Below are 25,311 nucleotides of genomic sequence, written 5' to 3' on the forward strand. Positions count from 1 at the left end.
TCATCCCCCAAGGGGGGACCAAAGGAAAAAATTCAAAAAATCGGAAATTTGCGGACCTTCTTCCCCCAATGGGGGACCAAAGGGAAATTTAAAAAAAAAATTGAAAATTTGCGAACCCCCTTCTCCCAAGGGGGGACCAAATTGAAAAATTCAAAAATTTGGAAATTTGCGGACCCACTTCCCCCAAGGGGGGACCAAAGGGAAAAATTCGAAGTAAAATTGAAAATTTGCGGACCTTCTTCCCCCAAGGGGGGACCAAAGGAAAAAATTCAAAAAATCGGAAATTTGCGGACCTTCTTTCCCCAATGGGGGACCAAAGGGAAATTAAAAAAAAAATTGAAAATTTGCGAACCCTTTTCTCCCAAGTGAAAAATTCAAAAATTTGGAAATTTGCGGACCCACTTCCCCCAAGGGGGGACCAAAGGGAAAAATTCGAAGAAAAATTGAAAATTTGCGGACCTTCTTCCCCCAAGGGGGGACCAAAGGAAAAAATTCAAAAAATCGGAAATTTGCGAACCCTCTTCTCCCAAGAGGGGACCAAAGTGAAAAATTCAAAAATTTGGAAATTTGCGGACCGACTTCCCCCAAGGGGGGACCAAAGGGAAAAATTCGAAGAAAAATTGAAAATTTGCGTACCTTCTTCCCCCAAGGGGGGACCAAAGGAAAAAATTCAAAAAATCGGAAATTTGCGGACCTTCTTCCCCCAATGGGGGACCAAAGGGAAATTAAAAAAAAAATTGAAAATTTGTGAACCCTCTTCTCCCAAGGGGGGACCAAAGTGAAAAATTCAAAAATTTGGAAATTTGCGGACCCACTTCCCCCAAGGGGGGACCAAAGGGAAAAATTCGAAGAAAAATTGAAAATTTGCGGACCTTCTTCCCCCAAGGGGGACCAAAGGAAAAAATTCAAAAAATCGGAAATTTGCGAACCCTCTTCTCCCAAGAGGGGACCAAAGTGAAAAATTCAAAAATTTGGAAATTTGCGGACCCACTTCCCCAAGGGGGGACCAAAGGGAAAAATTCAAAAAATCGGAAATTTGCGGACCTTCTTCACCCAATGGGGGACCAAAGGGAAATTAAAAAAAAAATTGAAAATTTGCGAACCCTCTTCTCCCAAAGGGGGACCAAAGTGAAAAATTCAAAAATTTGGAAATTTGCGGACCCACTTCCCCCAAGGGGGGACCAAAGGGAAAAATTCGAAGAAAAATTGAAAATTTGCGTACCTTCTTCCCCCAAGGGGGGACCAAAGGAAAAAATTCAAAAAATCGGAAATTTGCGGACCTTCTTTCCCCAATGGGGGACCAAAGGGAAATTAAAAAAAAAATTGAAAATTTGTGAACCCTCTTCTCCCAAGGGGGGACCAAAGTGAAAAATTCAAAAATTTGGAAATTTGCGGACCCACTTCCCCCAAGGGGGGACCAAAGGGAAAAATTCGAAGAAAAATTGAATATTTGCGGACCTTCTTCCCCCAAGGAGGGACCAAAGGAAAAAATTCAAAAAATCGGAAATTTGCGAACCTTCTTCCCCCAATGGGGGACCAAAGGGAAATTTAAAAAAAAATTGAAAATTTGCGAACCCTCTTCTCCCAAGGGGGGACCAAAGTGAAAAATTCAAAAATTTTCAAAAATTCAAAAAAATTCTTCCCCCAATGGGGGACCAAAGGGAAATTTAAAAAAAAAATTGAAAATTTGTGAACCCTCTTCTCCCAAGGGGGGACCAAAGTGAAAAATTCAAAAATTTGGAAATTTGCGGACCCACTTCCACCAAGGGGGGACCAAAAGGAAAAATTTGAAAAAATGCGGACTCCCTTCCCTCAAGGGAAAAATTCAAAAATTTGAAATTTTGCGGACTCTTCCCCCAAGATGGAACCAAAGCGAAAAATTTCAAAATTAGCGTACCCTCTCTCCCAAGGGGGGACTAAAGGGAAAAATTTGAAAAATTGCGGACCCCCTTCCCCCAAGGGGGGACCAAAGGGAAAACTTCAAAAATTTGAAAATTTGCGAACCCCCTTCCCCCAAGGGGGGACTAAATAGAAAATTTTGAAAATTTGTAGACCCTCTTCCCCAAAGGGGGGCCAGAAAGAAAAATTTTAAAATTTGAGATTTGGCGGACCCCCTTCCCCCAAAAGGGGACTGAAGGAAAAAAATGAAAAATTGCGGACCTACATCCCCCAAGGGGGGACCAAAGGGAAAAATTCAAAAATTTGAAATTTTGCGGACTCTTCCCCCAAGAGGAAAATTTGAAAATTTGAAAATTTGAAAAATTCAAAAAATCGGAAATTTGCGGACCTTTTTCCCCCAATGGGTGACCAAAGGGAAATTTAAAAAAAAAATTGAAAATTTGCGAACCCTCTTCTCCCAAGGGGGGACCAAAGTGAAAAATTCAAAAATTTTGAAATTTGCGGACCCACTTCCCCCAAGGGGGGACCAAAGGGAAAAATTCGAAGAAAAATTGAAAATTTGCGGACCTTCTTCCCCCAAGGGGGGACCAAAGGAAAAAATTCAAAAAAACGGAAATTTGCGGACATTCTTCCCCCAATGGGGGATCAAAGGGAAATTTAAAAAAAAAAATTGAAAATTTGCGAACCCCTTTTCTCCCAAGGGGGGACCAAAGTGAAAAATTCAAAAATTTGGAAATTAGCGGACCCACTTCCCCCAAGGGGGGACCAAAGGGAAAAATTCGAAGAAAAATTGAAAATTTGCGGACCTTCTTCTCCCAAGGGGGGACCAAAGGAAAAAATTCAAAAAATCGGAAATTTGCGAACCCTCTTCTCCCAAGAGGGGACCAAAGTGAAAAATTCAAAAATTTGGAAATTTGCGGACCCACTTCCCCCAAGGGGGGACCAAAGGGAAAAATTCGAAGAAAAATTGAAAATTTGCGGACCTTCTTCCCCCAAGGGGGGACCAAAGGAAAAAATTCAAAAAATCGGAAATTTGCGGACATTCTTCCCCCAATGGGGGACCAAAGGGAAATTTAAAAAAAAAAATTGAAAATTTGCGAACCCCTTTTCTCCCAAGGGGGGGACCAAAGTGAAAAATTCAAAAATTTGGAAATTAGCGGACCCACTTCCCCCAAGGGGGGACCAAAGGGAAAAATTCGAAGAAAAATTGAAAATTTGCGGACCTTCTTCTCCCAAGGGGGGACCAAAGGAAAAAAATCAAAAAATCGGAAATTAGCGGACCCACTTCCCCCATAGGGGGACCAAAGGGAAATTAAAAAAAAAATTGAAAATTTGTGAACCCTCTTCTCCCAAGGGACCAAAGTGAAAAATTCAAAAATTTGGAAATTTGCGGACCCACTTCCCCCAAGGGGGGACCAAAGGGAAAAATTCGAAGAAAAATTGAAAATTTGCGGACCTTCTTCCCCCAAGGGGGGACCAAAAATTCAAAAAATCGGAAATTTGCGAACCTTCTTCCCCCAATGGGGGACCAAAGGGAAATTAAAAAAAAAAAATTGAAAATTTGCTTTCCCCAAGGGGGGACCAAAGGGAAAAATTCGAAGAAAAATTGAAAATTTGCGGACCTTCTTCCCCCAAGGGGGGACCAAAGGAAAAAAATCAAAAAATCGGAAATTTGCGAACCCTCTTCTCCCAAGAGGGGACCAAAGTGAAAAATTCAAAAATTTGGAAATTTGCGGACCCACTTCCCCCAAGGGGGGACCAAAGGGAAAAATTCGAAGAAAAATTGAAAATTTGCGGACTTTCTTCCCCCAATGGGGGACCAAAGGGAAATTAAAAAAAAAATTGAAAATTTGCGAACCCTCTTCTCCCAAAGGGGGACCAAAGTGAAAAATTCAAAAATTTGGAAATTTGCGGACCCACTTCCCCCAAGGGGGGACCAAAGGGAAAAATTCGAAGAAAAATTGAAAATTTGCGGACCTTCTTCCTCCAAGGGGAGACCAAAGGAAAAAATTCAAAAAATCGGAAATTTGCGGACCTTCTTCCCCCAATGGGAGACCAAAGGGAAATTAAAAAAAAAAATTGAATATTTGTGAACCCTCTTCTCCCAAGGGGGGGACCAAAGTGAAAAATTCAAAAATTTGGAAATTTGCGGACCCACTTCCCCCAAGGGGGGACCAAAGGGAAAAATTCGAAGAAAAATTGAAAATTTGCGGACCTTCTTCCCCCAATGGGGGACCAAAGGGAAATTAAAAAAAAAAATTGAAAATTTGCGAACCCTCTTCTCCCAAAGGGGGACCAAAGTGAAAAATTCAAAAATTTGGAAATTTGCGGACCCACTTCCCCCAAGGGGGGACCAAAGGGAAAAATTCGAAGAAAAATTGAAAATTTGCGGACCTTCTTCCTCCAAGGGGAGACCAAAGGAAAAAATTCAAAAAATCAGAAATTTGCGGACATTCTTCCCCCAATGGGGGACCAAAGGGAAATTTAAAAAAAAAAATGAAAATTTGCGAACCCCTTTTCTCCCAAGGGGGGGACCAAAGTGAAAAATTCAAAAATTTGGAAATTAGCGGACCCACTTCCCCCAAGGGGGGACCAAAGGGAAAAATTCGAAGAAAAATTGAAAATTTGCGGACCTTCTTCTCCCAAGGGGGGACCAAAGGAAAAAATTCAAAAAATCGGAAATTTGCGGACCTTCTTCCCCCAATGGGGGACCAAAGGGAAATTTAAAAAAAAAATTGAAAATTTGCCACCCCTTTTCTCCCAAGGGGGGACCAAAGCGAAAAATTCAAAAATTTGGAAATTTGCGGACCCACTTCCCCCAAGGGGGGACCAAAGGGAAAAATTCGAAGAAAAATTGAAAATTTGCGGACCTTCTTCCCCCAAGGGGGGACCAAAGGAAAAAATTCAAAAAATCGGAAATTTGCGGACCTTCTTCCCCCAATGGGGGACCAAAGGGAAATTAAAAAAAAAATGAAAATTTGTGAACCCTCTTCTCCCAAGGGGGGACCAAAGTGAAAAATTCAAAAATTTGGAAATTTGCGGACCCACTTCCCCCAAGGGGGGACCAAAGGGAAAAATTCGAAGAAAAATTGAAAATTTGCGGACCTTCTTCCCCCAAGGGGGGACCAAAAATTCAAAAAATCGGAAATTTGCGGACCTTCTTCCCCCAATGGGGGACCAAAGGGAAATTAAAAAAAAAATTGAAAATTTGCTTTCCCCAAGGGGGGACCAAAGGGAAAAATTCGAAGAAAAATTGAAAATTTGCGGACTTTCTTCCCCCAATGGGGGACCAAAGGGAAAAATTCGAAGAAAAATTGAAAATTTGCGGACATTCTTCCCCCAAGGAGGGACCAAAGGAAAAAATTCAAAAAATCGGAAATTTGCGAACCTTCTTCCCCCAATGGGGGACCAAAGGGAAATTAAAAAAAAAATTGAAAATTTGCGAACCCTCTTCTCCCAAGGGGGGACCAAAGTGAAAAATTCAAAAATTTGGAAATTTGCGGACCCACTTCCCCCAAGGGGGGACCAAAGGGAAAAATTCGAAGAAAAATTGAAAATTTGCGGACCTTCTTCCCCCAAGGAGGGACCAAAGGAAAAAATTCAAAAAATCGGAAATTTGCGAACCTTCTTCCCCCAATGGGGGACCAAAGGGAAATTAAAAAAAAAATTGAAAATTTGCGAACCCTCTTCTCCCAAGGGGGGACCAAAGTGAAAAATTCAAAAATTTGGAAATTTGCGGACCCACTTCCCCCAAGGGGGGACCAAAGGGAAAAATTCGAAGAAAAATTGAAAATTTGCGGACCTTCTTCCCCCAAGGGGGGACCAAAGGAAAAAATTCAAAAAATCGGAAATTTGCGAACCCTCTTCTCCCAAGAGGGGACCAAAGTGAAAAATTCAAAAATTTGGAAATTTGCGGACCCACTTCCCCCAAGGGGGGACCAAAGGGAAAAATTCGAAGAAAAATTGAAAATTTGCGGACCCACTTCCCCCAAGGGGGGACCAAAGGGAAAAATTCGAAGAAAAATTGAAAATTTGCGGACCTTCTTCCCCCAATGGGGGACCAAAGGGAAATTTAAAAAAAAAATGAAAATTTGCGAACCCTCGTCTCCCAAGGGGGGACCAAAGTGAAAAATTCAAAAATTTGGAAATTTGCGGACCCACTTCCCCCAAGGGGGGACCAAAGGGAAAAATTCGAAGTAAAATTGAAAATTTGCGCACCTTCTTCCCCCAAGGGGGACCAAAGGAAAAAAATTCAAAAAATCGGAAATTTTGCGGACCTTCTTCCCCCAATGGGGGACCAAAGGAAAAAATTCAAAAAATCGGAAATTTGCGAACCCTCTTCTCCCAAGAGGGGACCAAAGTGAAAAATTCAAAAATTTGGAAATTTGCGGACCCACTTCCCCCAAGGGGGGACCAAAGGGAAAAATTCGAAGAAAAATTGAAAATTTGCGGACCTTCTTCCCCCAATGGGGGACCAAAGGGAAATTTAAAAAAAAAATTGAAAATTTGCGAACCCTCGTCTCCCAAGGGGGGACCAAAGTGAAAAATTCAAAAATTTGGAAATTTGCGGACCCACTTCCCCCAAGGGGGGACCAAAGGGAAAAATTCGAAGTAAAATTGAAAATTTGCGGACCTTCTTCCCCCAAGGGGGGACCAAAGGAAAAAAAATCAAAAAATCGGAAATTTGCGGACCTTCTTCCCCCAATGGGGGACCAAAGGGAAATTAAAAAAAAAAATTGAAAATTTGTGAACCCTCTTCTCCCAAGGGGGGACCAAAGCGAAAAATTCAAAAATTTGGAAATTTGCGGACCCACTTCCCCCAAGGGGGGACCAAAGGGAAAAATTCGAAGAAAAATTGAAAATTTGCGGACCTTCTTCCCCCAAGGGGGGACCAAAGGAAAAAATTCAAAAAATCGGAAATTTGCGAACCCTCTTCTCCCAAGAGGGGACCAAAGTGAAAAATTCAAAAATTTGGAAATTTGCGGACCCACTTCCCCCAAGGGGGGACCAAAGGGAAAAATTCGAAGAAAAATTGAAAATTTGCGGACCTTCTTCTCCCAAGAGGGGACCAAAGTGAAAAATTCAAAAATTTGGAAATTTGCGGACCCACTTCCCCAAGGGGGGACCAAAGGGAAAAATTCAAAAAATCGGAAATTTGCGGACCTTCTTCCCCCAATGGGGGACCAAAGGAAATTAAAAAAAAAAATTGAAAATTTGCGAACCCTCTTCTCCCAAAGGGGGACCAAAGTGAAAAATTCAAAAATTTGGAAATTTGCGGACCCACTTCCCCCAAGGGGGGACCAAAGGGAAAAATTCGAAGAAAAATTGAAAATTTGCATACCTTCTTCCCCCAAGGGGGGACCAAAGGAAAAAATTCAAAAAATCGGAAATTTGCGGACCTTCTTCCCCCAATGGGGGACCAAAGGGAAATTAAAAAAAAAAATTGAAAATTTGCGAACCCCCTTCTTCCAAGGGGGGACCAAATTGAAAAATTCAAAAATTTGGAAATTTGCGGACCCACTTCCCCCAAGGGGGGACCAAAGGGAAAAATTCGAAGTAAAATTGAAAATTTGCGGACCTTCTTCCCCCAAGGGGGGACCAAAGGAAAAAATTCAAAAAATCGGAAATTTGCGGACCTTCTTTCCCCAATGGGGGACCAAAGGGAAATTAAAAAAAAATTGAAAATTTGCGAACCCTCTTCTCCCAAGTGAAAAATTCAAAAATTTGGAAATTTGCGGACCCACTTCCCCCAAGGGGGGACCAAAGGGAAAAATTCGAAGAAAAATTGAAAATTTGCGGACCTTCTTCCCCCAAGGGGGGACCAAAGGAAAAAATTCAAAAAATCGGAAATTTGCGAACCCTCTTCTCCCAAGAGGGGACCAAAGTGAAAAATTCAAAAATTTGGAAATTTGCGGACCCACTTCCCCCAAGGGGGGACCAAAGGGAAAAATTCGAAGAAAAATTGAAAATTTGCGTACCTTCTTCCCCCAAGGGGGGACCAAAGGAAAAAATTCAAAAAATCGGAAATTTGCGGACCTTCTTCCCCCAATGGGGGACCAAAGGGAAATTAAAAAAAAAATTGAAAATTTGTGAACCCTCTTCTCCCAAGGAGGGACCAAAGTGAAAAATTCAAAAATTTGGAAATTTGCGGACCCACTTCCCCCAAGGGGGGACCAAAGTGAAAAATTCAAAAATTTGGAAATTTGCGGACCCACTTCCCCAAGGGGGGACCAAAGGGAAAAATTCAAAAAATCGGAAATTTGCGGACCTTCTTCACCCAATGGGGGACCAAAGGGAAATTAAAAAAAAAATTGAAAATTTGCGAACCCTCTTCTCCCAAAGGGGGACCAAAGTGAAAAATTCAAAAATTTGGAAATTTGCGGACCCACTTCCCCCAAGGGGGGACCAAAGGGAAAAATTCGAAGAAAAATTGAAAATTTGCGTACCTTCTTCCCCCAAGGGGGGACCAAAGGAAAAAATTCAAAAAATCGGAAATTTGCGGACCTTCTTTCCCCAATGGGGGACCAAAGGGAAATTTAAAAAAAAATTGAAAATTTGCGAACCCTCTTCTCCCAAGGGGGGACCAAAGTGAAAAATTCAAAAATTTGGAAATTTGCGGACCCACTTCCCCCAAGGGGGGACCAAAGGGAAAAATTCGAAGTAAAATTGAAAATTTGCGGACCTTCTTCCCCCAAGGGGGGACCAAAGGAAAAAATTCAAAAAATCGGAAATTTGCGGACCTTCTTCCCCCAATGGGGGACCAAAGGGAAATTAAAAAAAAAATTGAAAATTTGTGAACCCTCTTCTCCCAAGGGGGGACCAAAGTGAAAAATTCAAAAATTTGGAAATTTGCGGACCCACTTCCCCCAAGGGGGGACCAAAGGGAAAAATTCGAAGAAAAATTGAATATTTGCGGACCTTCTTCCCCCAAGGAGGGACCAAAGGAAAAAATTCAAAAAATCGGAAATTTGCGAACCTTCTTCCCCCAATGGGGGACCAAAGGGAAATTTAAAAAAAAATTGAAAATTTGCGAACCCTCTTCTCCCAAGGGGGGACCAAAGTGAAAAATTCAAAAATTTTCAAAAATTCAAAAAAATTCTTCCCCCAATGGGGGACCAAAGGGAAATTTAAAAAAAAAAATTGAAAATTTGTGAACCCTCTTCTCCCAAGGGGGGACCAAAGTGAAAAATTCAAAAATTTGGAAATTTGCGGACCCACTTCCACCAAGGGGGGACCAAAAGGAAAAATTTGAAAAAATGCGGACTCCCTTCCCTCAAGGGAAAAATTCAAAAATTTGAAATTTTGCGGACTCTTCCCCCAAGAGGGAACCAAAGCGAAAAATTTCAAAATTAGCGTACCCTCTCTCCCAAGGGGGGACTAAAGGGAAAAATTTGAAAAATTGCGGACCCCCTTCCCCCAAGGGGGGACCAAAGGGAAAACTTCAAAAATTTGAAAATTTGCGAACCCCCTTCCCCCAAGGGGGGACTAAATAGAAAATTTTGAAAATTTGTAGACCCTCTTCCCCAAAGGGGGGCCAGAAAGAAAAATTTTAAAATTTGAGATTTGGCGGACCCCCTTCCCCCAAAAGGGGACTGAAGGGAAAAAATGAAAAATTGCGGACCTACATCCCCCAAGGGGGGACCAAAGGGAAAAATTCAAAAATTTGAAATTTTGCGGACTCTTCCCCCAAGAGGAAAATTTGAAAATTTGAAAATTTGAAAAATTCAAAAAATCGGAAATTTGCGGACCTTTTTCCCCCAATGGGTGACCAAAGGGAAATTTAAAAAAAAATTGAAAATTTGCGAACCCTCTTCTCCCAAGGGGGGACCAAAGTGAAAAATTCAAAAATTTAGAAATTTGCGGACCCACTTCCCCCAAGGGGGGACCAAAGGGAAAAATTCGAAGAAAAATTGAAAATTTGCGGACCTTCTTCCCCCAAGGGGGGACCAAAGGAAAAAATTCAAAAAATCGGAAATTTGCGGACATTCTTCCCCCAAAGGGGGATCAAAGGGAAATTAAAAAAAAAAAAATTGAAAATTTGCGAACCCCTTTTCTCCCAAGGGGGGACCAAAGTGAAAAATTCAAAAATTTGGAAATTAGCGGACCCACTTCCCCCAAGGGGGGACCAAAGGGAAAAATTCGAAGAAAAATTGAAAATTTGCGGACCTTCTTCGTCCCCCCTTGGGAGAAGGAAAAAATTCAAAAAATCGGAAATTTGCGAACCCTCTTCTCCCAAGAGGGGACCAAAGTGAAAAATTCAAAAATTTGGAAATTTGCGGACCCACTTCCCCCAAGGGGGGACCAAAGGGAAAAATTCGAAGAAAAATTGAAAATTTGCGGACCTTCTTCCCCCAAGGGGGGACCAAAGGAAAAAATTCAAAAAATCGGAAATTTGCGGACATTCTTCCCCCAATGGGGGACCAAAGGGAAATTTAAAAAAAAAAATTGAAAATTTGCGAACCCCTTTTCTCCCAAGGGGGGGACCAAAGTGAAAAATTCAAAAATTTGGAAATTAGCGGACCCACTTCCCCCAAGGGGGGACCAAAGGGAAAAATTCGAAGAAAAATTGAAAATTTGCGGACCTTCTTCTCCCAAGGGGGGACCAAAGGAAAAAATTCAAAAAATCGGAAATTTGCGGACCTTCTTCCCCCAATGGGGGACCAAAGGGAAATTTAAAAAAAAAATTGAAAATTTTTCAACCCTCTTCTCCCAAGGAGGGACCAAAGTGAAAAATTCAAAAATTTGGAAATTTGCGGACCCACTTCCCCCAAGGGGGGACCAAAGGGAAAAATTCGAAGAAAAATTGAAAATTTGCGGACCTTCTTCCCCCAAGGGGGGACCAAAGGAAAAAATTCAAAAAATCGGAAATTTGCGGACCTTCTTCCCCCAATGGGGGACCAAAGGGAAATTAAAAAAAAAATTGAAAATTTGTGAACCCTCTTCTCCCAAGGGGGGACCAAAGTGAAAAATTCAAAAATTTGGAAATTTGCGGACCCACTTCCCCCAAGGGGGGACCAAAGGGAAAAATTCGAAGAAAAATTGAAAATTTGCGGACCTTCTTCCCCCAAGGGGGGACCAAAAATTCAAAAAATCGGAAATTTGCGAACCTTCTTCCCCCAATGGGGGACCAAAGGGAAATTAAAAAAAAAAATTGAAAATTTGCTTTCCCCAAGGGGGGACCAAAGGGAAAAATTCGAAGAAAAATTGAAAATTTGCGGACCTTCTTCCCCCAAGGGGGGACCAAAGGAAAAAAATCAAAAAATCGGAAATTTGCGAACCCTCTTCTCCCAAGAGGGGACCAAAGTGAAAAATTCAAAAATTTGGAAATTTGCGGACCCACTTCCCCCAAGGGGGGACCAAAGGGAAAAATTCGAAGAAAAATTGAAAATTTGCGGACCTTCTTCTCCCAAGGGGGGACCAAAGGAAAAAATTCAAAAAATCGGAAATTTGCGAACCCTCTTCTCCCAAGAGGGGACCAAAGTGAAAAATTCAAAAATTTGGAAATTTGCGGACCCACTTCCCCCAAGGGGGGACCAAAGGGAAAAATTCGAAGAAAAATTTAAAATTTGCGGACCTTCTTCCCCCAAGGGGGGACCAAAGGAAAAAATTCAAAAAATCGGAAATTTGCGGACATTCTTCCCCCAATGGGGGACCAAAGGGAAATTTAAAAAAAAAAATTGAAAATTTGCGAACCCCTTTTCTCCCAAGGGGGGGACCAAAGTGAAAAATTCAAAAATTTGGAAATTAGCGGACCCACTTCCCCCAAGGGGGGACCAAACCCAAGTAACCACGGTGCTGAAGCCTTATTGCATGCAGATATACGGTGTATTTAGTGCAATCATTACTTTACATGCAAACTTAAGGTTGATTTAAAGTGGAAATGGGCAATTATGCGACTGCTCCAAGATTATACCAGTATAATCTTAATTTGATTCTATAATTGCCCACTTCCACTTTAAATCAACCTTAAGTTTGCATGTAAAGTAATGATTGCACTAAATACACCGTATATCTGCATGCAATAAGGCTTCAGCACCGTGGTTACTTGGGAAGGGAAAAATTCGAAGAAAAATTGAAAATTTGCGGACCTTCTTCTCCCAAGGGGGGACCAAAGGAAAAAATTCAAAAAATCGGAAATTTGCGGACCTTCTTCCCCCAATGGAAGACCAAAGGGAAATTTAAAAAAAAAATTGAAAATTTGCCAACCCTCTTCTCCCAAGGAGGGACCAAAGTGAAAAATTCAAAAATTTGGAAATTTGCGGACCCACTTCCCCCAAGGGGGGACCAAAGGGAAAAATTCGAAGAAAAATTGAAAATTTGCGGACCTTCTTCCCCCAAGGGGGGACCAAAGGAAAAAATTCAAAAAATCGGAAATTTGCGGACCTTCTTCCCCCAATGGGGGACCAAAGGGAAATTAAAAAAAAAATTGAAAATTTGTGAACCCTCTTCTCCCAAGGGGGGACCAAAGTGAAAAATTCAAAAATTTGGAAATTTGCGGACCCACTTCCCCCAAGGGGGGACCAAAGGGAAAAATTCGAAGAAAAATTGAAAATTTGCGGACCTTCTTCCTCCAAGGGGAGACCAAAGGAAAAAATTCAAAAAATCGGAAATTTGCGGACCTTCTTCCCCCAATGGGAGACCAAAGGGAAATTAAAAAAAAAATTGAATATTTGTGAACCCTCTTCTCCCAAGGGGGGGACCAAAGTGAAAAATTCAAAAATTTGGAAATTTGCGGACCCACTTCCCCCAAGGGGGGACCAAAGGGAAAAATTCGAAGAAAAATTGAAAATTTGCGGACCTGTTTCCCCCAATGGGGGACCAAAGGGAAATTAAAAAAAAAATTGAAAATTTGCGAACCCTCTTCTCCCAAAGGGGGACCAAAGTGAAAAATTCAAAAATTTGAAAATTTGCGGACCTTCTTCCCCCAAGGGGGGACCAAAGGAAAAAATTCAAAAAATCGGAAATTTGCGGACATTCTTCCCCCAAGGGGGGACCAAAGGAAAAAATTCAAAAAATCGGAAATTTGCGGACATTCTTCCCCCAATGGGGGATCAAAGGGAAATTTAAAAAAAAAATTGAATATTTGTGAACCCTCTTCTCCCAAGGGGGGACCAAAGTGAAAAATTCAAAAATTTGGAAATTAGCGGACCCACTTCCCCCAAGGGGGGACCAAAGGGAAAAATTCGAAGAAAAATTGAAAATTTGCGGACCTTCTTCTCCCAAGGGGGGACCAAAGGAAAAAATTCAAAAAATCGGAAATTTGCGAACCCTCTTCTCCCAAGAGGGGACCAAAGTGAAAAATTCAAAATTTTGGAAATTTGCGGACCCACTTCCCCCAAGGGGGGACCAAAGGGAAAAATTCGAAGAAAAATTGAAAATTTGCGGACCTTCTTCCCCCAAGGGGGGACCAAAGGAAAAAATTCAAAAAAATGGGAAATTTGCGGACATTCTTCCCCCAATGGGGGACCAAAGGGAAATTTAAAAAAAAAAATGAAAATTTGCGAACCCCTTTTCTCCCAAGGGGGGGACCAAAGTGAAAAATTCAAAAATTTGGAAATTAGCGGACCCACTTCCCCCAAGGGGGGACCAAAGGGAAAAATTCGAAGAAAAATTGAAAATTTACGGACCTTCTTCTCCCAAGGGGGGACCAAAGGAAAAAATTCAAAAAATCGGAAATTTGCGGACCTTCTTCCCCCAATGGGGGACCAAAGGGAAATTTAAAAAAAAAATTGAAAATTTGCCACCCCTTTTCTCCCAAGGGGGGACCAAAGTGAAAAATTCAAAAATTTGGAAATTTGCGGACCCACTTCCCCCAAGGGGGGACCAAAGGGAAAAATTCGAAGAAAAATTGAAAATTTGCGGACCTTCTTCCCCCAAGGGGGGACCAAAGGAAAAAATTCAAAAAATCGGAAATTTGCGGACCTTCTTCCCCCAATGGGGGACTAAAGGGAAATTAAAAAAAAAATGAAAATTTGTGAACCCTCTTCTCCCAAGGGGGGACCAAAGTGAGAAATTCAAAAATTTGGAAATTTGCGGACCCACTTCCCCCAAGGGGGGACCAAAGGGAAAAATTCGAAGAAAAATTGAAAATTTGCGGACCTTCTTCCCCCAAGGGGGGACCAAAGGAAAAAATTCAAAAAATCGGAAATTTGCGAACCCTCTTCTCCCAAGAGGGGACCAAAGTGAAAAATTCAAAAATTTGGAAATTTGCGGACCCACTTCCCCCAAGGGGGGACCAAAGGGAAAAATTCGAAGAAAAATTGAAAATTTGCGGACTTTCTTCCCCCAATGGGGGACCAAAGGGAAAAATTCGAAGAAAAATTGAAAATTTGCGGACATTCTTCCCCCAAGGAGGGACCAAAGGAAAAAATTCAAAAAATCGGAAATTTGCGAACCTTCTTCCCCCAATGGGGGACCAAAGGGAAATTAAAAAAAAAATTGAAAATTTGTGAACCCTCTTCTCCCAAGGGGGGACCAAAGTGAAAAATTCAAAAATTTGGAAATTTGCGGACCCACTTCCCCCAAGGGGGGACCAAAGGGAAAAATTCGAAGAAAAATTGAAAATTTGCGGACCTTCTTCCCCCAATGGGGGACCAAAGGGAAATTAAAAAAAAAATTGAAAATTTGCGAACCCTCTTCTCCCAAGGGGGGACCAAAGTGAAAAATTCAAAAATTTGGAAATTTACGGACCCACTTCCCCCAAGGGGGGACCAAAGGGAAAAATTCGAAGTAAAATTGAAAATTTGCGGACCTTCTTCCCCCAAGGGGGGACCAAAGGAAAAAAATCAAAAAATCGGAAATTTGCGGACCTTCTTCCCCCAATGGGGGACCAAAGGGAAATTAAAAAAAAAATTGAAAATTTGTGAACCCTCTTCTCCCAAGGGGGGACCAAAGTGAAAAATTCAAAAATTTGGAAATTTGCGGACCCACTTCCCCCAAGGGGGGACCAAAGGGAAAAATTCGAAGAAAAATTGAAAATTTGCGGACCTTCTTCCCCCAAGGAGGGACCAAAGGAAAAAATTCAAAAAATCGGAAATTTGCGAACCTTCTTCCCCCAATGGGGGACCAAAGGGAAATTAAAAAAAAATTGAAAATTTGCGAACCCTCTTCTCCCAAGGGGGGACCAAAGTGAAAAATTCAAAAATTTTCAAAAATTCAAAAAATTTCTTCCCCCAATGGGGGACCAAAGGGAAATAAAAAAAAAAAAAATTGAAAATTTATGAACCCTCTTCTCCCAAGGGGGGACCAAAGTGAAAAATTCAAAAATTTGGAAATTTGCGGACCCACTTCCCCCAAGGGGGGACCAAAGGGAAAAATTCGAAGAAAAATTGAAAATTTGCGGACCTTCTTCCCCCAAGGGGGGACCAAACGAAAAAATTCAAAAAATCGGAAATTTGCGAACCCTTTTCTCCCAAGGGGGGACCAATGGGAAAAAATGAAAATTTGTGGACCCACTTCCCCCAAGGGGGAACCAAAGGGAGAAATTCAAAAAAATGATAAATTGCAGACCCACTTCCTCCAAGGGGGCCAAAGGCAAAAATTCAAAAAATTAAAATTTGCGGACCCATTTTCCCCAAAGGGGAAAAAAATTGCGGACCCACTTCCTCCAAGGGGGGACCAAAGGGAAAAATTCAAAAAGTTCACAATTTTCGGATCCATTTTCCCCAAGAGGGGACCAAAGGGAAAAATTTAAAAGAAATGTAAATTTTTGGATCCTTTTTTTCCAAGGGGGCCACAGGGACCCATTTCCCCCAAAGAAAAAAATTAAAAAAAATTTGCGGATCCCCTTCCCCCAAGGGGGGGCTAATGGGAAAAATTAAAAAAATTGAAAATTTGCGGACCCTCTTCCACCAAGGGGGGACTAAAGGGAAAAATTTGAAAACTTGCAGACCCTCTTCTCCCAAGGGGGGACCAAAGAGAAAAATTCAAAAAAATTGAAAATTAGCGGACCCTCTTCCACCAAGGGGGGACCAAAAGGAAAAATTTGAAAAAATGCGGACTCCCTTCCCTCAAGGGGGGACCAAAGGGAAAAATTCAAAAATTTGAAATTTTGCGGACTCTTCCCCCAAGAGGGAACCAAAGAGAAAAATTTCAAAATTAGCGTACCCTCTCTCCCAAGGGGGGACTAAAGGGAAAAATTTAAAAAATGGCGGACCCCCTTCCCCCAAGGGGGGACTAAAGAGAAAATTTTGAAAATTTGTAGACCCTCTTCCCCAAAGGGGGGCCAGAAAGAAAAATTCTAAAATTTGAGATTTGGCGGACCCCCTTCCCCCAAAAGGGGACTGAAGGGAAAAAATGAAAAATTGCGGACCTACATCCCCCAAGGGGGGACCAAAGGGAAAAATTCAAAAATTTGAAATTTTGCGGACTCTTCCCCCAAGAGGGAACCTAAGAGAAAAATTTGAAAATTTGAAAATTTGAAAAATTCAAAAAATCGGAAATTTGCGGACCTTTTTCCCCCAATGGGGGACCAAAGGGAAATTTAAAAAAAAAATTGAAAATTTGCGAACCCTCTTCTCCCAAGGGGGGACCAAAGTGAAAAATTCAAAAATTTGGAAATTTGCGGACCCACTTCCCCCAAGGGGGGACCAAAGGGAAAAATTCGAAGAAAAATTGAAAATTTGCGGACCTTCTTCCCCCAAGGGGGGACCAAAGGAAAAAATTCAAAAAATCGGAAATTTGCGAACCTTCTTCTCCCAAGAGGGGACCAAAGTGAAAAATTCAAAATTTTGGAAATTTGCGGACCCACTTCCCCCAAGGGGGGACCAAAGGGAAAAATTCGAAGAAAAATTGAAAATTTGCGGACCTTCTTCTCCCAAGGGGGGACCAAAGGAAAAAATTCAAAAAATCGGAAATTTGCGGACCTTCTTCCCCCAATGCACAGTGGGAAAAAAACAGTGCAAACCTACACTAAATTCTGTATCTCACGAACGCATCCGGCTTTTCTAATGAACAAAACGGTTTTAGGCGTAAAATTGTCTGGAGAATCGAATGGAAGTGTTAAAACAGACCGCACGGATCATTATCTTGCTCATTTTGCCCTAATTCCCCAATTTTTATTAACATTTATATGAAACTAGCTCTAAAACAATTATGAAACATGAATGCGGTTTGCCTTGAAGGACTTTTGTGAAGGATTAAGATGTAGAGAATCAATTTGAAGGGATTGCAGTGACCGCATGAATGTATTTATGCTTATTTTACCTTAATTCCCCTCATATATAGAGTTTTTTATGAAATAGCTCCATAACTCGCAAGGAAATTATGAGTAGTATGCTAAGAAGGCTCTCTTTAGTGAATTATGATACAAGGAATTGATGAGAAGTGATTGCAGTGACCAAGCGAATGTAATTATGCCCATCATACCCTAATTCCCCACATATATTGAATTTTGTATGAAATTAGCTCCTTACTCGCAAGAAAATTATGAGCGGTATGCTAAGAAGGCTTTCTTTAGTGGATTATGATACAGGGAATCGACTAGAAATGGTTGCAGTGACCGCGTGAAAGTTATTATGCTTATTTTACCCTAATTCCCCACATATATTGAGTTTTTTTTTTATGAAATTAGCTCCATAATTCACAAGAAAATTATGAGTGGTATGCTAAGCAATAGTTTTTTAGTGGATGATGATACAAGGAATCGATGAGAAGTGATTGCATTGACCGCGTGAATGTTATTATGCTCATTTTACCCTAATTCCCCACATATATTGAGTTTTGTATGAAATCAGCTCCTTAATCGCAAGAAAATTATGAGTGGTATGCTAAGAAGGCTTTCTTTAGTGGATTATGATACAGGGAATCGACTAGAAATGGTTGCAGTGACCGCGTGAAAGTTATTATGCTTATTTTACCCAAATTCCCCACATATATTGAGTTTTTTTTATGAAATTAGCTCCATAATTCACAAGAAAATTATGAGTGGTATGCTAAGCAATAGTTTTTTAGTGGATGATGATACAAGGAATCGATGAGAAGTGATTGCATTGACCGCGTGAATGTTATTATGCTCATTTTACCCTAATTCCCCACATATATTGAGTTTTGTATGAAATCAGCTCCTTAATCGCAAGAAAATTATGAGTGGTATGCTAAGAAGGCTGTCTTTAGTGGATTATGACAGGGAATCGACTAGAAATGGTTGCAGTGACCGCGTGAATGTTATTATGCTTATTTTACCCTAATTCCCCACATATATTGAGTTTTGCATCAAACTCGCAAGGAAATTATGAGTGGTATGCTCTGAAGAGTTTCTTTAGTGGATGATGATACAAGGAATAGATTAGAAGTGATTGCAGTGTGTGTGTGCGAATGTAGTTATGCTCATTTTACCCTAATTCTCTACATATGTTGAGTTTTGTGTTACATTAGCACCATAACTCGCAAGGAAATTATGGCTGGTATGTAAGAAAGGTTTTCTTTAGTGGATTATGATACACGGTGATGAAAGAAGATTCCAGTGAACGCATGAATGTAATTATGCTCATTTTACCCTAATTTCCCACATATATTGAGTTTTGCATTAAATTAGCTCTATAACTCATTAGAAACTTAAGGGTGGTATGCTATTATTTAGTGCATACCATGCTGGTATTTAGTGAATTAATTATACTACAAGGAATTGATTAGAAGTAATTTCAGTGACCGCGTGAATGTCAGTATGCTCATTTTACCCTAATTCCCCACATATGTTGAGTTTTGCATGAAATTAGCTATATAACTCACAAGAAATGGGTGGTATGTTGTGAAGTATTTCTTTAGTGGATGATGATACAAGGAATCGATTAGAAGTAAATGTAGTATTCGCGTGAATGTAATTATGTTTATTTTACCCTTATACCCCACACATATTGTGTTTTGTATGAAATTAACTCTTTAACTCGCAAGAAATTTATGGGTGGAATGTTAAGAAGTGCTTATTTGGAGGATGAGGATACAAGGAATACTTTTAAAATGATTGCAGTGACCGCGTGAATGCTATTATGCTCATTTTACAATAGTTCCCCACATATATTATGCCGTGAAGGAGTTCTTTATTGAGTTCATATAAATAATCGAGTAGAAATTAATGTAGTGAGCGTGATAGTTATTTTGGTTATCCTACCCTAATTACCCACATATATTGAGTTTTGTATGGCATAAGCTCTATAACTCACAAGAAACTAATGGATACCATACCATAATTACATTAACGCGGTCACTGTTATCACTTCTATTTGATTCCTTGTATCATAATCCTTCTTGGTATACCACTCATAATTTTCTTGTGAGTTATGAAGTAAAATTCATACACAACTCAATATATGTGGAGAATTAGGGTTTAATGAGCATAATTACATTCACGCGGTCACTGCAATCATTTTCAATCGCTCCCGTGTTTCATAATCCACTAAATAAACACTTCCTTGCATACCACCCATAATTTTCTTGTGAACTACGGAGCAAAACTCAATATCTGTAGGGAATAAGGGGAAAATGAGCATAACTACATTCGCGCGGACACTGTAATCACTTCTAATCTATTCCGTGTATCATCATCCACTGAAGATACCCTTCATAGCATACCACTCACAATTTCCTTGCGAGTTAAGAAGCTAATTTCATGCAAAACTCAAAATATGTGGGGAATTGAGGTAAAATGAGCTTAATTACATTCGAGCAGTTACTGCAATCACTTCTTATCGATATCATTATCCACTAGAGAAACCCTTCTTAGCATACCACCGTGAGTTATAGAACTAATTTCATACAAAACTCAATATATGTGGAGAATTAGGGTAAAATGAGCATAAAAACATTCACGCGGTCATTGGAATCATTTTTAATATATTCCTTGTATCATAATCCATTAAAGCAAGCCTTCTCAGCATACCACTCATTTTTTCTTTGCAAGTTATGGAGCTAATTTCATACAAAACTCAATGAATATGGAGAATTAGGGTAAAATCAGCATAATTACATTAGCGCGGTCACTGCAATCACTTCTCATCGATTCCTTGTGTCATAATCCACTAAAGAAACCTTGCTTAGCATACCAATTATAATTTCCTTGTGTGTTATGGAGCTAATTTCATACAAAACACACTATATGTGGGGAATTAGGACAAAACGAGCATAATTACATTCGCTTGGTCACTGCAATCACTTCTTATCGATTCCTTATAATATAATCCACTAAAAAAGCCTTCCTTAGCATACCACTCATAATTTCCTTGCGAGTTATGGAGCTAATTTCATACAAAACTCAATATATGTGGGGAATTAGGGTAAAATAAGCATAATAACATTCACGCGGTCACTGCAACCATTTCTAGTCGATTCCCTGTATCATAATCCACTAAAGAAAGCCTTCTTAGCATACCACTCATAATTTTCTTGCGATTAAGGAGCTGATTTCATACAAAACTCAATATATGTGGGGAATTAGGGTAAAATGAGCATAATAACATTCACGCGGCCAATGCAATCACTTCTCATCGATTCCTTGTATCATCATCCACTAAAAAACTATTGCTTAGCATACCACTCATAATTTTCTTGTGAATTATGGAGCTAATTTCATAAAAAAAAACTCAATATATGTGGGGAATTAGGGTAAAATAAGCATAATAACTTTTACGCGGTCACTGCAACCATTTCTAGTCGATTCCCTGTATCATAATCCACTAAAGAAAGCCTTCTTAGCATATCACTCATAATTTTCTTGCGAGTCAGGAGCTAATTTCATACAAAATTCAATATATGTGGGGAATTAGGGTATAATGGGCATAATTACATTCGCTTGGTCACTGCAATCACTTCTCATCAATTCCTTGTATCATAATTCACTAAACAGAGCCTTCTTAGCATACTACTCATAATTTCCTTGCGAGTTATGGAGCTATTTCATACAAAACTCTATATATGAGAGGAATTAAGGTAAAATAAGCATAAATACATTCATGCGGGTCACTGCAATCCCTTCAAATCGATTCTCTACATCTTAATCCTTCACAAAAGTCCTTCAAGGCAAACCGCATTCATGTTTCATAATTGTTTTAGAGCTAGTTTCATATAATGTTAATAAAAATTGGGGAATTAGGGCAAAATGAGCAAGATAATGATCCGTGCGGTCTGTTTTAACACTTCCATTCGATTCTCCAGACAATTTTACGCCTAAAACCGTTTTGTTCATTAGAAAAGCCGGATGCGTTCGTGAGATACAGAATTTAGTGTAGGTTTGCACTGTTTTTTTCCCACTGTGCAATGGGGGACCAAAGGGAAATTTAAAAAAAAAATTGAAAATTTGCCACCCCTTTTCTCCCAAGGGGGGACCAAAGTGAAAAATTCAAAAATTTGGAAATTTGCGGACCCACTTCCCCCAAGGGGGACCAAAGGGAAAAAATTCGAAGAAAAATTGAAAATTTGCGGACCTTCTTCCCCCAAGGGGGGAAAAAATTCAAAAAATCGGAAATTTGCGAACCCTTTTCTCCCAAGGGGGGACCAATGGGAAAAATGAAAATTTGTGGACCCACTTCCCCCAAGGGGGAACCAAAGGGAGAAATTCAAAAAAATGATAAATTGCAGACCCCACTTCCTCCAAGGGGGCCAAAGGCAAAAATTCAAAAATTAAAATTTGCGGACCCATTTTCCCCAAAGGGGAAAAAAATTGCGGACCCACTTCCTCCAAGGGGGGACCAAAGGGAAAAAATCAAAAAGTTCACAATTTTCGGATCCATTTTCCCCAAGAGGGGACCAAAGGGAAAAATTTAAAAGAAATGTAAATTTTTGGATCCATTTTTTCCAAGGGGGCCACAGGGACCCATTTCCCTCAAAGAAAAAAATTAAAAAAAATTTGCGGACCCCCTTCCCCCAAGGGGGGGCTAATGGGAAAAATTAAAAAAATTGAAAATTTGCGGACCCTCTTCCACCAAGGGGGGACTAAAGGGAAAAATTTGAAAACTTGCAGACCCTCTTCTCCCAAGGGGGGACCAAAGAGAAAAATTCAAAAAATTGAAAATTAGCGGACCCTCTTCCACCAAGGGGGACCAAAAGGAAAAATTTGAAAAAATGCGGACTCCCTTCCCTCAAGGGGGGACCAAAGGGAAAAATTCAAAAATTTGAAATTTTGCGGACTCTTCCCCAAAGAGGGAACCAAAGAGAAAAATTTCAAAATTAGCGTACCCTCTCTCCCAAGGGGGGACTAAAGGGAAAAATTTAAAAAATGGCGGACCCCCTTCCCCCAAGGGGGGACCAAAGGGAAAACTTCAAAAATTTGAAAATTTGCGAACCCCCTTCCCCAAGGGGGGACTAAAGAGAAAATTTTGAAAATTTGTAGACCCTCTTCCCCAAAGGGGGGCCAGAAAGAAAAATTCTAAAATTTGAGATTTGGCGGACCCCCTTCCCCCAAAAGGGGACTGAAGGGAAAAAATGAAAAATTGCGGACCTACATCCCCAAGGGGGGACCAAAGGGAAAAATTCAAAAATTTGAAATTTTGCGGACTCTTCCCCCAAGAGGGAACCTAAGAGAAAAATTTGAAAATTTGAAAATTTGAAAAATTCAAAAAATCGGAAATTTGCGGACCTTTTTCCCCCAATGGGGGACCAAAGGGAAATTAAAAAAAAAAAATTGAAAATTTGCGAACCCTCTTCTCCCAAGGGGGGACCAAAGTGAAAAATTCAAAAATTTGGAAATTTGCGGACCCACTTCCCCCAAGGGGGGACCAAAGGGAAAAATTCGAAGAAAAATTGAAAATTTGCGGACCTTCTTCCCCCAAGGGGGGGACCAAAGGAAAAAATTCAAAAAATCGGAAATTTGCGGACATTCTTCTTCCAATGGGGGACCAAAGGGAAATTAAAAAAAAATTGAAAATTTGCGAACCCTCTTCTCCCAAGGGGGGACCAAAGTGAAAAATTCAAAAATTTGGAAATTTGCGGACCCACTTCCCCCAAGGGGGGACCAAAGGGAAAAATTCGAAGAAAAATTGAAAATTTGCGGACCTTCTTCCCCCAAGGGGAGACCAAAGGAAAAAATTCAAAAAATCGGAAATTTGCGGACCTTCTTCCCCCAATGGGGGACCAAAGGGAAATTAAAAAAAAAATTGAAAATTTGTGAACCCTCTTCTCCCAAGGGGGGACCAAAGTGAAAAATTCAAAAATTTAGAAATTTGCGGACCCATTTCCCCCAAGGGGGGACCAAAGGGAAAAATTCGATGAAAAATTGAAAATTTGCGGACCTTCTTCCCCCAAGGGGGGACCAAAGGAAAAAAATTCAAAAAATCGGAAATTTGCGAACCCTCTTCTCCCAAGAGGGGACCAAAGTGAAAAATTCAAAAATTTGGAAATTTGTGAACCCTCTTCTCCCAAGGGGGGACCAAAGTGAAAAATTCAAAAATTTGGAAATTAGCGGACCCACTTCCCCCAAGGGGGGACCAAAGGGAAAAATTCGAAGAAAAATTGAAAATTTGCGGACCTTCTTCTCCCAAGGGGGGACCAAAGTAAAAAAATCAAAAAATCTGAAATTTGCGGACCTTTTTCCCCCAATGGGGGACCAAAGGGAAATTTAAAAAAAAAATTGAAAATTTGCGAACCCTCTTCTCCCAAGGGGGGACCAAAGTGAAAAATTCAAAAATTTGGAAATTTGCGGACGATCTTCCCCCAAGGGGGGACCAAAGGGAAAAATTCGAAGAAAAATTGAAAATTTGCGGACCTTCTTCCCCCAAGGGGGGACCAAAGGCAAAAATTCAAAAAATCGGAAATTTGCGGACCTTCTTCCCCCAAGGGGGGACCAAAGGAAAAAATTCAAAAAATCGGAAATTTGCGAACCTTCTTCCCCCAATGGTGGACTAAAGGGAAATTTAAAAAAAGAATTGAAAATTTGCGAACCCTCTTCTCCCAAGGGGGGACCAAAGTGAAAAATTCAAAAATTTGGAAATTTGCGGACCCACTTCCCCCAAGGGGGGGCCAAAGGGAAAAATTCGAAAAAAAATTGAAAATTTGCGGACCTTCTTCCCCCAAGGGGGGACCAAAGGAAAAAATTCAAAAATTTGGAAATTTGCGGACCCACTTCCCCCAAGGGGGGACCAAAGGGAAAAATTCGAAGAAAAATTGAAAATTTGCGGACCTTCTTCCCCCAAGGGGGGACCAAAGGAAAAAATTCAAAAAATCGGAAATTTGCGAACCCTCTTCTCCCAAGGGGGGACAAAGGGAAAAAATGAAAATTTGTGGACCCACTTCCCCCAAGGGGGAACCAAAGGGAGAAATTCAAAAAAATGATAAATTGCAGACCCACTTCCTCCAAGGGGGCCAAAGGCAAAAATTCAAAAAATTAAAATTTGCGGACCCATTTTCCCCAAAGGGGAAAAAAATGGCGGACCCACTTCCTCCAAGGGGAAAAATTCAAAAAGTTCACAATTTTCGGATCCATTTTCCCCAAGAGGGGACCAAAGGGAAAAATTTAAAAAAAAATGTAAAAATTTGGATCCATTTTTTCCAAGGGGGCCACAGGGACCCATTTCCCTCAAAGAAAACAATTAAAAAAAATTTGCGGACCAACTTCCCCCAAGAGGAAACCAAAGGAAAAAATCAAAAATTTGAAAAATTTGCAAACTTTCTTTCTCCGAGGAAGGACCAGGGAAAACTTCAAATATTTGAAAATTTGCGAACCCCCTTCCCCCAAGGGGGGGCTAATGGGAAAAATTCAAAAAATTGAAAATTTGCGGACCCTCTTCCACCAAGGGGGGACTAAAGGGAAAAATTTGAAAATTTGCAGACCCTCTTCTCCCAAGGGGGGACCAAAGAGAAAAATTCAAAAAATTGAAAATTAGCGGACCCCCTTCCACCAAGGGGGGACCAAAAGGAAAAATTTGAAAAAATGCGGACTCCCTTCCCCCAAGGGGGGACCAAAGGGAAAAATTCAAAAATTTGAAATTTTGCGGACTCTTCCCCCAAGAGGGAACCAAAGAGAAAAAATTGAAAATTAGCGTACCCTCTCCCCCAAGGGGAGACTAAAGGGAAACATTTGAAAAATTGCGGACCCACTTCCCCCAAGGGGGGGCCAAAGGGAAAACTTCAAAAATTTGAAAATTTGCGAACCCCCTTCCCCCAAGGGGGGACCAATGGGAAAAATTCAAAAAATTGAAAATTTGCGGACCCTCTTCCACCAAGGGGGGACTAAAGAGTAAATTTTGAAAATTTGCCAGAAAGAAAAATTCTAAAATTTGAAATTTGGCGGACCCCCTTCCCCCAAAAGGGGACTGAAGGAAAAAAATGAAAAATTGCGGACCTACATCCCCCAAGGGGGGACCAAAGGGAAAAATTCAAAAATTTGAAAATTTGCGAACCACCTTCCCCCAAGGGGGGACCAATGGGAAAAATTCAAAAAATTAAAAATTTGCGGACCTTCTTCCCCCAAGGGGGGAAATTAAAATT

The 25,311-nt window shown here is 40.6% G+C and overlaps 2 protein-coding genes across 5 annotated transcripts in view; one reads left to right on the forward strand and one right to left on the reverse strand.

The window, feature by feature from the left end:
• LOC134291287 (uncharacterized) overlaps positions 1 to 25,299 on the reverse strand; it is a 29,740-nt gene extending 4,441 nt beyond the window's left edge. Inside the window, exons 1-2 of the mRNA XM_062858814.1 lie at positions 22,466 to 25,299; positions 695 to 14,472 (exon numbers count right to left, since the gene is read on the reverse strand). Coding sequence (XP_062714798.1) covers positions 6,033 to 7,238 — 1,206 coding nt within the window. The 5' untranslated portion in view covers positions 7,239 to 14,472; positions 22,466 to 25,299 and the 3' untranslated portion in view covers positions 695 to 6,032. The remainder of the gene's footprint in view (positions 1 to 694; positions 14,473 to 22,465) is intronic.
• LOC109419430 (kelch-like protein 18) overlaps positions 1 to 25,311 on the forward strand; it is a 386,574-nt gene that overhangs the window by 220,560 nt on the left and 140,703 nt on the right. The gene's annotated exons all lie outside the window — the stretch shown is intronic.

Source organism: Aedes albopictus, chromosome 3 (genome assembly GCF_035046485.1).
Source record: "Aedes albopictus strain Foshan chromosome 3, AalbF5, whole genome shotgun sequence".
NCBI lineage: Eukaryota > Metazoa > Arthropoda > Insecta > Diptera > Culicidae > Aedes > Aedes albopictus.